General features: G+C 33.8%; 1 protein-coding gene and 1 pseudogene across 1 annotated transcript; one reads left to right on the plus strand and one right to left on the minus strand.

The window, feature by feature from the left end:
• The first annotated feature begins 3,649 nt into the window (after positions 1-3,649).
• On the plus strand, positions 3,650-5,053 carry LOC132953522 (52 kDa repressor of the inhibitor of the protein kinase-like; annotated as a pseudogene).
• Positions 5,054-8,798: 3,745 nt separating this feature from the next.
• Positions 8,799-10,598, minus strand: LOC132953523 (uncharacterized protein K02A2.6-like). Its single transcript, XM_061025909.1, has one exon. It carries the CDS (start codon positions 10,596-10,598, stop codon positions 8,799-8,801), a length of 1,800 nt encoding a protein of 599 aa, XP_060881892.1.
• Positions 10,599-15,014: the final 4,416 nt, after the last annotated feature.

The following is a 15,014-nucleotide window of genomic DNA, read 5'->3' on the forward strand; positions in this document are numbered from 1 at the left end:
ATGCTCGACTACTTAACAATACTTTTGTTTTAATTATGTTGCATACGTCTATGTAACAAATTTAAAATAGTTATTCACTCACAATAAAGCGGTGTTCCTTGATGCTGATGACATGCTGGTGAATTTGATGGTGCTGCAACGTGACTTATTTGTTTTGTGTATAGGTTCTTCTTCAGAGTTGTCGCCTTGGAAGAGTGATCAATTCCTCCTTGTTGACTGTAGCCTTTGACGGTTGCCTCCTTTGAATGAATATCCTACCGACTGCGCCAGTGTTACGTGCTACCCCTTCAGGGATTCACTATGTAGATGATTTGAAAATAATAGTAGTCAAATTAGATTTATAAATACAATGTTTTATTAGAACAAAATGAAATGTATAGTATCGTTGTGGTAATAGTAGTAGTAGTAGTCGTCCTGTATATGGCTAGTATGGCGTGAAGTCGCTTCTGCGTTGCTGTTCCAGGTACATCTGTCTTTACTGTGTTCCCAGCCCTCCTATTTATGATGTCGGTTCCTTTGATGGATCCTGCGCATGGACGGGGCGGTGGATGTAGCTGGTTCAATAAGTTGTTATTCTCGCAACCGCCGCTTCGTAACTTGTTGTTGACCGCTCCCCTAGATTAGCTTGCCAAAATAGAATGTGGTTTCTAACTATGAGGTTACGTCTAGGAGATCATAACAACTCAAGGAGAACTGCCTCTCCGAGTAGAATAATACTTATATACTAATACGTGAATTGAGTACGTAAAGCTATTCCTTTACAGCATCAAGAAACAAAAGACCAAATGTGTGTCGTAACCATTTGCGATTTTGGAATTTTTTTCTTTATATTCCATTGATAAACCAAGAGATTGTATTTTCTTCCACCAAGAATTAGTCAAATGAAATCTGCAACCAATTATATTACTTTCTGGCCAAACTTCAGTAACTGCATTTATAATAGCTTTTTCGTAATCAATTGTCACATTTGCAGGTGAAAAAATCAAATTCATATCTTTGCATTTTTCACAAATAGAACGAAGTGCAAAAATATAGGAAGATGTTAGTTTATTTCGTAATAAGCAAAATGTGAGTGGAACATAGTGGCCGTTTTGAAATCCATGGATAATAAACATTTGCATAAAAAAGCGAGTACAATTATCAAATGTCCCATCCATATAAACAGTATCTACCGAAGTCAAAAATTTTAAATTTGTGGAACACGAAAAAATAATATTATTTTCTTTTTCATTATTTAATAGTAGGAATTTTTCTTTTTGTTTTGTTTCAATATTTAAAACATTTAAAGCTTGGTGTACCTCAGAAATGGATTTTGGATTTGCTGGGAGGGTTTTGCGTCTCTTTTCATACATATTTTTTCTTATTCTATTAATGTCGTTTACTGTTATTTCTTTGGCACACTCATTATGTACTAATTCTTGTAAAATGATTTTTTTTGGTCTTGTACTTACGTCTTCTATCGCTTTCCTTTTGCACGAGGTATTAACAATTTGCCGATTTTTGGTATTTTCATTAACAGCTTCGTGATGGTGTTCATTTTCCGTGTACAATACTTCATTGTCGAAATTTTTTTTTGTATATACTTATTACTTTTGCATCACATACTTTGTTAATGCATCTCCAACGAATTTTATTTACTCCTTCATATGCCTTACTAAATTTAAAATTATCAATCACAATTTGTGGTTTTTCGCGTTTACTCGTAATTAATTGTGCAGACATTACTGTAGTTAAAACACATCAAACACTATCCACTGATCGGTGATCACTAGTCACTACTCAGTACTCAATACCGTAATATTTCTAACAAATCGAACCAACTATTGCAGCATGATATCAGATGACAGATTAGATAATATTATCTATGAAATAATATTTTCTGTATAGATAAAGACGCATACAGGTATACAATTTTAAAACCCACCATATAAGATATTATATACCATAATATAGACTATTATATCTCAAAATAAACCATAGGTTTATCGTTATGAGTATTATGATACGTAAGGGTTCCCAAACTTTGAAATTCTATAATTTATAATTGGCGGAAAAAGGAATGACGTTTTTTCTGATTTGGCGGAAAAAGGTATTGGCGGAAAACGGAAAGGTAATTTTTGGCGGAAACCGGTGACACCCATTTGAGTTTTAACTAGAAACAAATTTTAAAGAGCACTTGGTTTGACCCAAATTTAATTTTGTTTATTTATCTTACAACTTATTGTTTGTATAACAATACACTTTTGTAACATAGTAGTCTGACCTATTAGTTATGTATATATTTTTTAAACTATTTATACTTTATTTATCTTAAATTATTGTTTTTAATAAATTATTATAGGGATTACTTTTAAATAGAATCATTAGTGTAATTTTGTACTTCCTTATCAAATATACTCCTTATTAGTATTATTATCAAACACCTACCTATAAGAGATAGGTTCTCTCTCGGATTTTAATAACGTACACTATGTAAATTGTAACGCATATTATTTTACGTATTCATTTTATTGGCATATGAATGATTATAGGTAAAACAAAAACACTATAAATATTATTGTAAAATTCCTATATAGATTATAGGTAAGCAATTGGATACGGTTGGGTTACGATAAAAAATTAATCCGTAGGTAGGCATATTATACACATTTATACCTACAACTGCACAAGGTAATATAAAATTATACTTTTATCAGCAAGCACTTATTATTTAAAAATGTATTAGTATTTATGGGGATTTATATTTTAGAAAATGAATGATGCGTGTAGGTAATAATTCTAAAATGTTATAAATTGCCCTTATTTTATCACTCTTAGGTATAGTTATTAATTATGTATGTTTGTCAGTAAGAAAGTAGTCAACAAAATGTTAATAAAACTAGCACCTATTTTTATTATATTTTCAAAAAAGAATAACCGTAGATATTTGATATTATAATAATGTGATATTATTGATGAATTTCTTATTATTAATCAACCGTGTATACACAAATATATGTCATAATAATATGACTATTGAGTAAACAGTAAACACTATACTTAACCAACAACAAAAAAAGATTTCATAACGAAATTATGGGTGCCGTATAATATAGTATATCAATCAAAATAGACATTATTTTGATCGTACACAGTCAGTTAGTTGCGTGCGGATATAAATACATATTAATATTGTCTTTATCTCGACCGACTCGATCAGACAACGGAGAAAAAACCGATTGCGTTATAATCGTTGAATTTCGCGTGAGTGACAATAATACGGTGAAATGGATTCTATTTTTATAGCACTATCGTGATTATTGACCATGTTAAAATATTTAATTATGAAATGTTCGTTCATTCTGTTCTATTCTGCCGTCGGAGAAGTACTATTGATTGAACAGCTCCATAAACCATAGGTAAGTATTTAATATTTAGATATGATTAATTAGAATTTATAACATTAAAATTGTTTATTAACAATACATTAAACGTTTGAAATATTAAAATTAATTATAAACACACAAGACTGGGCGAGTTAAGTTTTTTTTTTTTTTAACTCAGTTAAGTTAATATGCATACACATATAGATATAGTATATATTATATTTTTAAGTACAGAAGTTACAAGAATTTTTACAATTTGTACCAACTAATGCTTATATAATGATATGACTGGTAAAGGAATAGCAAATTTAATCTTAGAAAATCTTAAACAATTTGGTATCAATACTCAATATTTACGTGGGCAAGGATACGACGGGGCAGCTGCAATGTCCGGAAAATTTAATGGTGTCCAGGCTCACATTAAAGAAATTCACCCAAATGCTCTATAATATGTTCATTTTTCAGCCCACTCGTTAAATTTAGCTGTTTCTAAATCCTGTAGTGTACCAGCCATACGCGATTGTCTTGGGACAATAAGTCAAATCAGAGATTTTTTTATTTATCCAAAGCGGAAGTCGGTTCTAATTCAAAAAATAGAAAACTCGTCAGAAACACCATCTAAAAAAACGCTTAAAAGAAGTTGCGAGACTCGTTGGATTGAGAGATACCATGCCGTTCATGACTTTTTAGAACTCTTTGAGTATGTTGAAGAAGCTTTGGAAGATATTTCTGAATGGGATGACAATGATACATCTGAAAAAACAAGACGACTTAGAATCTCAATGTTAAATTCAGAATTTATTATTTGCTTGTTTGTTTTGAATAAAGTATTTGCATTAGGTTTAGTCTTATCAAAAGTTCTCCAGCAAACAAGTATTGATCTCAAAGAAGCTATGTCATTGGCACAAAACACAAAACAAGAACTTAAAGTGATAAGATTGAATGCTGAAAAAGAATTTGGAGACATTTTTGAACGTGTAAAATCACTGGCTGAGAAAATTGACATTGCGATAAACATACCAAGAATATCAAAAAGACAAACCAAAAGGTGTAACATTCAAACAAACGATCCAGAAATATTTTATCGAAAGTTAGTATTTATTCCATACATAGACAAATTCATTAATGAATTGGAAGAAAGATTTACAAATCACCAAAATACATTGACAAGCTTCCATTCCTTATTTAAAGAAAGCAGTTATGAAGACGATTTTATATCTCTTACAAAACAGTATATTGAAGATTTGGAAGATATTGGAAATTGTGATGAGGTATTCAAAAATGAGTTCAAACTTTGGCAACGAAAACTTAAATCTCTATCAGAAACGGATAAACCAAAAAATGCAATGGACGCTATTTACATATGTAATGAAGCCATGTACCCAAATATTTTTAAGTTACTTAAAATATTAGCAACTTAACCAGTTTCTTCTGCCACTAATGAAAGGACATTCTCAACTCTCAAGAGAATTAAAACTTACTTACGCAACTCTACTTCTGAGGTACGTTTAATTTAAATAATAGTAATATTGATTATAATTAACTTAATTTAATGTTGTAAATAATTTTAATAGGGAAGACTTAATGGTCTAGCTATGCTCTCGATCAACAAAAATGATTCAATTACTCCTGATGAAGTGCTGGTTGAACTATCCAATAAAAAAAGGAGACTAGAATTTTTATTCTAAATAATTAATAATTTAATATTTATAATATTCTGTACTTACTATGTGCATATTAAATAATATTTAACTGCCATGAGTTACGTAAACCTTTGTATTTGTTTTGCTATTTTTCCTATTAATATTTATACGTGTAATGTGTTTGATTGTTAGGAAAATGGGTAGTTGCAAAGAGAAGGTTTTAGTGCTGGTTATTTTTTTAAACCCCCCCCCCCCTCCCGGATCAAATTTGAATGTACGCCACTGCTTGAAATTCTCATCAAATGTTTATGTTAGCATTTTATATACTAGCTGGTTATCACATATTAAAAGACAGGTTAGCACGTCATGTGAGATACGAAATAAATAAATTGCAGTTGTGCGCACACATGGTTTTTATGTTATCGTGCTTTCTAGGTATACATTATATCTGAAAACATAACATGTTTACTCAGTTGTTAACACCAAAGTATTATATTTTACCAGTTCAGGAATTAATCATATTATGTTCTTTGCAAAGTAACATTGCCGCTCGTTCTTTGTATAGTTATCCGAGAATTAACTATGATTTCTTTTAAAGTTTTAATAACATTAACTGTGGAATTATGTATCACAACATGCTGTAGTACAGAAACAACTGTATCAGGTAAGTATTTACTTACAGTACTTACTGTATTTATATTAAAATATCAAATTGATAGTAGGAATCATAACACTCATAATATATTATAAAAGTTATCAACAAAATAATAATTTATAAATCTTAATACGGACGGACCTTTATAATTTATAATTAATGTATTGAATACTTACCGAAAATGAATCGTAATTTTCTTTTATTTTCACTAGGATATATTAAATATAAAATTAATTTAAATTTTATGCGTCTTAATATTATTATTCATTAAAATGAATTAAACACAAATCACAATAAAAAAATAATTCAATAGTTTAATATTATGAGTTGTATTATATTAAAGATAACATGTATATACTTTCGGAAATTTGGCCATATTTAATATTTTTAGTGGACTATAAACCAACTAGAATGTGAACACGTATGACATAATATATTGTCTGTAACCTAACCATAGTTTGTAAGGGCATAGCTGTTTTCGACCAAACACGGACCCTTCCCTTTTCGGCCGATTCACTTTTCGACTAAATTTAAAAAAGGTCCATTCCCTTTTCGACCAAAATTGTACCCTTCCCTTTTCAGCTGATTCACTTATCGACCAAAACAAAAAGTTTTGTAATATGATATGTAAAATAAATAAAATAATTGGTATATAATTTTTGTAAAATTGTGGCAATTATAATTTTAAAAATTATTTAAAGTATAAGTTACATAAAATGTTGTAAAATAAAATATTGTAAAATAAAATATGAAAAAAAATTTAAATATAAGAATACCTATATATTATTAACATTAGTTTTGTGTTAATATGTCACACTGTGCATAATATTTTATAAAAAGAATAACATAATAATATACAATTGTTGTCAATAATTATTAAGTCTAATAGTAATGTGTATAATATAATATTAAGAAATAAACTAATAGGTATTTAATTGTTGTAAAATAATGGCAAATATCATTAAAAATATAAGATATATTATATAAAAAAAAATGATATAAGGTCAATATAATTGTGTTCTGTCGTCGTCTGAGTTTTGTTAGCGCTTTTCATTACATTTGTTTGAAATAATTGTTTGAAACCAACTTAACAAAATCATACCTAAAAATATTTTAGTGATATATTTACTATTAAGTAATAAAAACGCCTAGCTATTTTAATAAATTATTTACTGTAGGTATCTGTCTAGTTGTCCGTTTTGATAATCTGATATATATTTTTCATTTTTGGATTTTCTCTCTCGATCTTGAGTACGGTTTGGCAAGTGAACACTTCTAAGTTTTATATAAATTTCAGTTTGTACCTCATCAATTAAAACCGCAAGCAAATTAAATATGGATGGAGATTCTTTATAAAAGCCTCGATTGAAATTTGCATGGAAGGATTCACAGTTATTAGTCGTGCGTTGTAAACTAGAGCTTGCTGATGCCCATATTTCTGGAGGATAGTCACAATCGTCTGTTAAATAGTTGTCAATAAGATAGTCTGCATATTTGATAACTTTATCATCTATAGGACGATCAGCCATAAAGTTTTGAAGAAAACAATCTTAAACATTATTTGGTTCTAGAAAAAGCATTCCAAAAGTGTGGCACAACCATATTCCAATTTCTGAAGATCGGTGTTGATATTCAGTAGCCAGTCCTACTTTTTGGTTTTGGCGATACCAAGCTTGGGTTAAGTGAAACCTACACCCAATAATATGAGTTTGTGGCCAAATTTCATAGACTGTTAATTATAGCTTTTTCAAAGTCTGTCGTTACATACTGTGGCAATAATGTTACACCTAAAGAAGTGCATTTTTGTAATATCAAGTGAAATGCATGAATGTAAGTTTCGGTAGTCTTGTTTGGAAGTAAACAAAATATTAATGGAATATAGTTTCCGTTTTTAAGACCATGGATAGTAAAAAACGAGCCGAATATTTAAATGTCCCGTCCATATATAATGTCTCGATTTCTTTTAAGAATAAAATTATTTATTCTACATATCATATTACAAAACTTTTTGTTTTGGTCGAAAAGTGAATCGGCCGAAAAGGGAAGGGTACGTTTTTGGTCGAAAACGGTCTCGCCCGTTTGTAATACCTACGTATTTATTATTGATTAGACAATTTTTAAATTCGGAATAGTATATAATGTAGTATATGTATAATGTATATACGATTACGTTACAATTTAATTAACTATTTTTATTTTTTCATACTAAAAATAAAAAACTTTAATTTAATTAAATTGTTTTTTCAAAACAACCAATTTGTAACTTTTATTGTTAGAGAAACGTTGATGCTAAAAACAGTTATTTAAGTCAAGTAGTTGATTCTTTAGCAGTTTTTTAAAATATCAATATTTTTTTGGAGCTAATTACCTAATTCGAAATGTAATAACTTTTAAAAAAAAATTTTTTTGAAAAATTTTAAGATAAGTAAATCTTAATATATTTACTATCCATATACAATTTATAATTTTTTTGCGTTTAACTATAGTATCAATTTTTCATTTTTAATTCGTAAGGTCTTGTGACCCTGTATAATATATTATATAATATTCACCTATAGAAAGCAAGGCCTTTAGTAGAGAAGAATAAAAAGAACTATAACTACATTATATATTTCAATGTCATCATGTTTATTTAATTCAGTAATTTATGTATGTCTAGATTGCAAAGGTAAGGGACATTATACAATAATATATATCTAATAAATTTTACAATTTATTTTTGTAATCTAACCATGATATATAGCAAAACTTGGTCTACCTTTAATATTTAAGATTTTTTATTATGTAACAAACTTCAACTTTATCCATTTATATCACATTTTTAATAATGAATAATTTTGAATTTTTCGATCGCTCCGATAAATATATTGTTTTTACAATGATATTATTTGTATATTATTTTTTTTCTCTGTAATAAATACAAATTCAAAGTACATTTAATAGTTATTGCAGGGAAAATAAAAGAAGATATGGTTCCAATTTGCTCCACAATAGGTTTTTTGTGGGACACTGTGTAATGCGTGTAATAGCTTCTGTGTTAAATTTGAATTCAATGATATTGGTTGTATTATTACTGTGTATGAAAAACGATTCTGATTGCAGATAGATTGCCAGCCTATAATACTTAATATTTAACTATGATAGCAAGCCTGGGCAATTTAATGATATTTTTTGAGTCCCTATCGACCACTTATTTTCATTCGTCCGATAATCCCGCACGGCCACTGTGTCTCCCTGTTGGATTTCATGATGTCGTTTACCGTGACGTTTGATTTGGGAATCCTGGTGATCACTAACCACGTCCTTTGTGCTGGGAATCAGCATATCGAACTGTGTTCGGGTGCTACGTCCTAGTAATAATTTTGCCGGTGTCTGGCGCGTTGCCGAGTGCGGTGTATTACGGTAAAATAACAGGAATTTCTGTAATAGCGTCGGGCTGGTGGTTTGGTTTTTCTTAAAGAAATTGTTCACTATTTTAACCCTTGATTCGGCTGCCCCGTTTGTTTCCGGGTGGAACGGAGCTCCCACCAAGTGTTTTATGTTCCCATTTACGCAGAACGTGCTAAATTCCGTATCTGTGAAACACTTGGCTCCATCGGTGGTAATGGACTTGGGGACCCCGAAACGAGCGAAAAGTTCTTGCATTTTTACGATTACCACTGACGTCGTACTCGTGCTTACCTCAAACACTTCGAGCCATTTTGAAGTCGCGTCAACTACTATTAAAAAAATTTTATTTTTGTAAGGCCCTAAAAAGTCTACGTGTATGCGCGTCCACACTTGTTCCGGCCACTTCCATGGCGTTAGCACTGCTTTTGGTGGTGCGGGTCTAACCTGTATACAATTTTCGCATTTGCGCGCCGTGTTTTCAATGTTGTTGTCGATCCCTGGCCACCAAAAATACGAACGCGCGATCGCCTTCATGCAGCTCATTCCCGCGTGCGTGGAGTGCAATTCTGTCAACAGGGCCTCCCTGAACTTACTTGGCATAATCACCCTGTACCCCCACATCAAACAGCCCTGTTCGGTTGAAATTTCGTGACGTCGCGTGTAATACGATTTAAGCAATTCGTTTTTATCCGCGCCTGTTGGCCATTCGCCTGTGTTGATAGCCTTAATTACCTGCGATAAGATTTTATCGGTTCGTGTTTGTGTTTTTATTTTGACCCAATTAACGTTAAACGGACAGTTGTCGTATATAAAGTTTAGACACTGTGGCGCCGTAGACACTCTGTCTGCTGTGCCTATTCTTGTGTGCGATAAGAAATCCGCTGCGTTTTTCCCTGACTTAACGAACGAAATGTCAAAGTCGAATGCTGTGAGTACGTACGCCCACCTCTGTAATCTATTAGCCGCGTAAATTGGTATACCTTTCTTTTCCCCGAAAATATGGTAGAGTGGTTTATGGTCGGTGATTAAAGTAAATTTTCGTGCGTACAAGTAATCGTAGAATTTTTGAACACCGTATATTATCGCTAACCCCTCTTTTTCAATTTGCGGGTATTTGCGTTCCGTTTCTGATAAGACACGCGATGCGTAGGCTACTGGTTTTTCGGCGTTGCCGTATACCTGTGATATGACCGCGCCGATAGCGAAAGATGACGCGTCTATCATTAGTTTAATTGGTACCGACGGATCATAGTGGTCGAGTACGGGTTTGGACGATAATATCGATTTAATGCTATTAAACGCCTCGTCCGCTTCTTTGGACCATGACCATTTCGCCCCCATTTTTAAAAGATAATACAACGGTTTTAGTATCCGTGCCGCATTTTCCACGAACTTAGTGTAGTATGTTACCAACCCTAGAAAACTTTTTAGTTCTGACCTGTCTTGGGGTGCCGCTGCCTCTTTAATCGCGATTATGTGTTTGTCTAATGTGTGCAGACCCTGTCCGTCTATTTTATGACCTAAATATTCTACTTCCGTCTGCATAAAGGTACACTTCCGTTCTCATACCTGTAATGAAACGCAATTGGTTGGTATTAAATTGTTTTTATTTATCGAAATATCATGTTTTGAACCAATCATCATCTTAGTTTTGTATAATTCAAATGTTTTGTATAACAATAATTTATGAATTATTTTAATTATACTCATCAGAGTGTACAATAAAAATATTTAATGGGTTTACATAAAGGGGTGGGAATGTGAACATTTAACTCACAGTTGTTCGGTAGCTGGTGAAGTATTGGCTCTGCTCTCAATGGCGTGGACGGAGAATGGGGGTGTAGATGAGGACGGTGGCGGCGATGGCTCGGCATTCTCGACTTCCTCAGTGGAGTATAATGATCGGACGGCGACGGCGATGGCTCGACGTTCTCGATGGCGGCGTACGGCGTGGACGGAGAATGGGGTTGTAGATGAGGACGGTGGCGGCGATGGCTCGGCGTTCTCGACTCGACTGACGGATTGACTACTGCGGTGCCTGGTATTGGTCGTCTCTCAGAGTGTACGTAGAGCAGCGAGTGACACAACACACTTCTTCGGAGCGCACGGTCGTTCGGAGCGGAAAGGGAAAGCCGGGACAGACTATTGAGCATCCGTGTATAACGATGTTTTTAATATCGTCCGGCTTACTCAGTCTGGGGGCAATGCTGTTATATTATGTTTGGTAATTAGCGTCCGTGTATAACGATGATTTACTATCGTCCGGGTCACTAATATACCGCACTCAGCGGGGAAACTGGTGATTTTGCCGTGCTTCTGACTGGTACTTATAATGTGTCATGACTTTCACGGGATGCATAAATTATGTAATAGGTTTTTGAAGATTACAATGTTTTCTTTTTAACTTAAAACCCATTGAAATCTATTTTCGATAGTTCGGAACATGCTGATTTCAATGATGTCTTCAAAAGGGTTTTAAGTTGAAGAGTTCGGTACGAACATGCGTTTATTAACTCGGGCGGCGCGCCGTCGCAAAGCAAGTTTGCTTCTTCACGCGCTCTAGGTTGCGTCGTGAACGGTTGCTGCGTTCAGCGGGCGTAATGTGGTATTGATGCGCAAGAGCGCGTCGCGGTACTCGGTACGCGAGAATAAATGGTTAGTGACGAGAGTGCGCCACGTGAGCGGGGCGTCCGATTTTGTCTCGTTACATACCCTCTGCCCTGCTGAACCGAGTGCTTTTAGAAGTTGCTCCAAACGTATGTTATGTTCGGACATCGTCCTACCTGATACTATTATATCGTCAATGAATACCTCGACTCCCTCAACCTTTTTTATGATACTTTCGATCGCTTTCTGAAATTCGCTCGCCGATGATTTCAGTCCAAGTGGGACGCGCGTGTACCTGAATAAACCTTTTATTGTGTTTATTGTCGTTAACGCGCGTGAACTATCGTCGAGTACCAACTGCTGATAGGCATCTTTCAGGTCTATTTTTGAAAAATATTTCGCTCCCGCTATTCTGGCGTAAAGGTGTTCGATTTTTAGTAGGGGGTATTCTGTACTGACCAATACGGGGTTTACGGTTATTTTAAAATCTCCGCATAGCCTGACGCTACCGTCCTCTTTCAAAATCGGAACTACGGGGGTTGCCCACTCGCTGTGGTCGACCGGTATCAGAGCGTTGATGGCCAGCAACCGATTTATTTCAGCCTCGACTTTTATTCTTAGCACTAGGGGCACTGGTCGGTGTTTAAAAAATTTTGGCGTGGTCCCCGGCTTTGTTGTCAGTGATATTTTGTACCCCTTAAATGTCCCTAGCTCTTCGCTAAATACGTTAGGATACTTTTTTAAAATTGTTTTAACGCTATCCTCTGCGCCGGTAAATTTACATTCGAACACGTTTTTCATACCAAGCGTTGCTATATCGTTCCTACCGAGTATTGGTGGTCCTTCGTTTGGCACTATATATACCCATATTCCGATTGTTTTATTATTGTACATGGCCGTGAGCGCTACTTTGCCTATCGGTATAATTCTATTACCAACGTAATCCGATAACTCCACGTCGTTAGTTACGATTACCTTTGGACCTATTAGCGCTTTAAACGTTGACTCGGAAATAATACTATGCACCGAACCGGTATCGATTTCGAATGATATAGGTTTACCTCCAATAACTAATTTTATGCGGTACGGAGCTACTTTAAGCTTATCTCGGGAAATATCGTTAATTGTAAAAAAAGAAACAATTAATTCTACGCTAGATTCGTGATCGCCTGACCGCTCATTTTCTGTCAAAAACTTATTTTGTGACTTGTGCTCATTGCCTTTATCTTTGCACATGGGTACCAAATGACCCGCTACCCCGCATGTATTACATGAATAATTTTTGAACCTGCATAGTCCAGTGTCGTGGTTGGAACGGCCGCATACCTGGCACTTCTATTTCCTGTTGGTTTGGCCCCGTCCACTTGTCCGCTTTGGTGTCGTCTGTGTTGGAGACCCTTCCTGCTTGGTGAAATGGAACGCCCCGGGCGTTTCCTTTAACCACTCCTTGCTTGCGTTGATGTTGGCCTCTCTAGTGGTTGCCACTTCCATCATTTTTGCCCAAGTGGTTGATGCTGCTGACGCGTCCTCTTCCAGTAACCGGTCCTGGATCTTTCCGGAACCCATTCCGACGACAAATATGTCCCTCACTACTATCTCCAGCTCTGGCCCAAAACCACATAAAGAAGCAAGTTCACGTACGCGGGCACCCCACTGGGGCACCCTTTCGTCGTGATTCTTACGAGCCAAGTAGAGCTGGTGACGGGCGGCGAAATATGACTTTTTCGGCTCATAGTGTTTTAGCAGTATGTCCGATAACGACTCGAAAATCTTATTGTCGGGGTCCTCTGGTAAACACAAACTGAATAGAGTTTTATGCACTTCCTCCGAAATCGAGGTCAGTAAAATTGCCCTCTTCTTGTTTTCTTGTGTGATTCCGTTGGCGGTAAACAAATTTTTAAGCCGGGCGAAATATATTTTTACGTTCGTTTCCTGGTCGAAAATTCCAGGACTGCCGATTACTTGCGAGTAGATCGTTCTTACGGCCGGCTGCTCGTTAGTGCCCGATTGCATGATTAACGGCAAATATAAACAGAAATATATAGAATGTGCTATATGTACTAGTGACTAAAGGTAAATATAAACGATGTAGCCAAATCTTCGTCGCCACTTGTTGTATTCTACTATTATAAATAAACAACACAAATGTGTATGATATTATTATTATTTATTGAAAACGTAAGATATTGGTTTATTCGGAACCGTAACGTCGACTGGCGTGTGCGTGCCAACTGGCTGCGTACGCGGTGGACAGTCCCCACCGCGTACCTATATTATAAATACTATTATAGTATTGTATATCGATGTACAATATACAACAGTATGTATACTGTATAGCTATAGGTACGAGTGTTGGAAGTAACTACAATTGTTTTGAGATAGTTATTTATTTGACTACCCTATATTTTTATCAAATGATATTAATTTTGTTATTATATTATAAATGTCTAACAGACCAATTAAAGAACGTTGGATATTCGGGTATGTATAAGTTAAAAAAGACAATGATATAATAGTAGTATATTTGTATTTAATCAACCAATTATTAGTACTTTATTTGGTCATTAGACGAATCAGTATGTAACATAAAGTAACAATAAACGTTTGATCATGTAGAACCGTACTATCGTACTAATCTATACCGTACTTATAGATTTTGGATTTTTTAACTACTGCTATGCAAACCAATTTTGTAAGTTCCTAGTTTACAGTTATTATAATATATTTATTAAAAGTGTGTAAACTATCTTTTCTATGGTTTTTTTTTTTTTATATAAAATATTTTACATGATTATGACGTAAAAAAAGGTAATACTCTTCAAAAATAATTGATAAAGTGATTTTGTCTCAATTACATACATGTATACCCCCATTGGTGGTTGAAAATTGTATTTTGTTAGGTATTTCACCCTATCACAATAATATGGATACGTTTTCAATCCATTTTATTTTACTGCTCTTCATGATGTACATTGTGCTAGGTCTTCCGTAATATAGAGTCCATGTGAATTGTATGTTAAGGTGGTTTTACATACGATTAACAAATTGGGGGATATTTTCGATTTTTTTGTCGAAGCGATATTCAATTCTAAGTTATTTTCTAAGTATTTTTTTTTAATTTCGTATACGAAAAAAATGTAGTTTTTGAAGTTTTTCATCAATAACTTCAAAAAGAAGTTTGCCCAGAATTTTTTTTTACATTCTTAAAAAGCACCCTTAAATACACATATATAAAAAAAAATTTTAAAAATTGAAAAATTGCTAAACCAGAATCGTTCCCAAATCTGTACTAAGAGTATACCTATATTATTTATTATATTGTATTGTATTGTATTGTTATATCAAAATAAGATG

This window comes from Metopolophium dirhodum, unplaced genomic scaffold (assembly GCF_019925205.1).
Source record: "Metopolophium dirhodum isolate CAU unplaced genomic scaffold, ASM1992520v1 scaffold6, whole genome shotgun sequence".
Lineage (NCBI taxonomy): Eukaryota > Metazoa > Arthropoda > Insecta > Hemiptera > Aphididae > Metopolophium > Metopolophium dirhodum.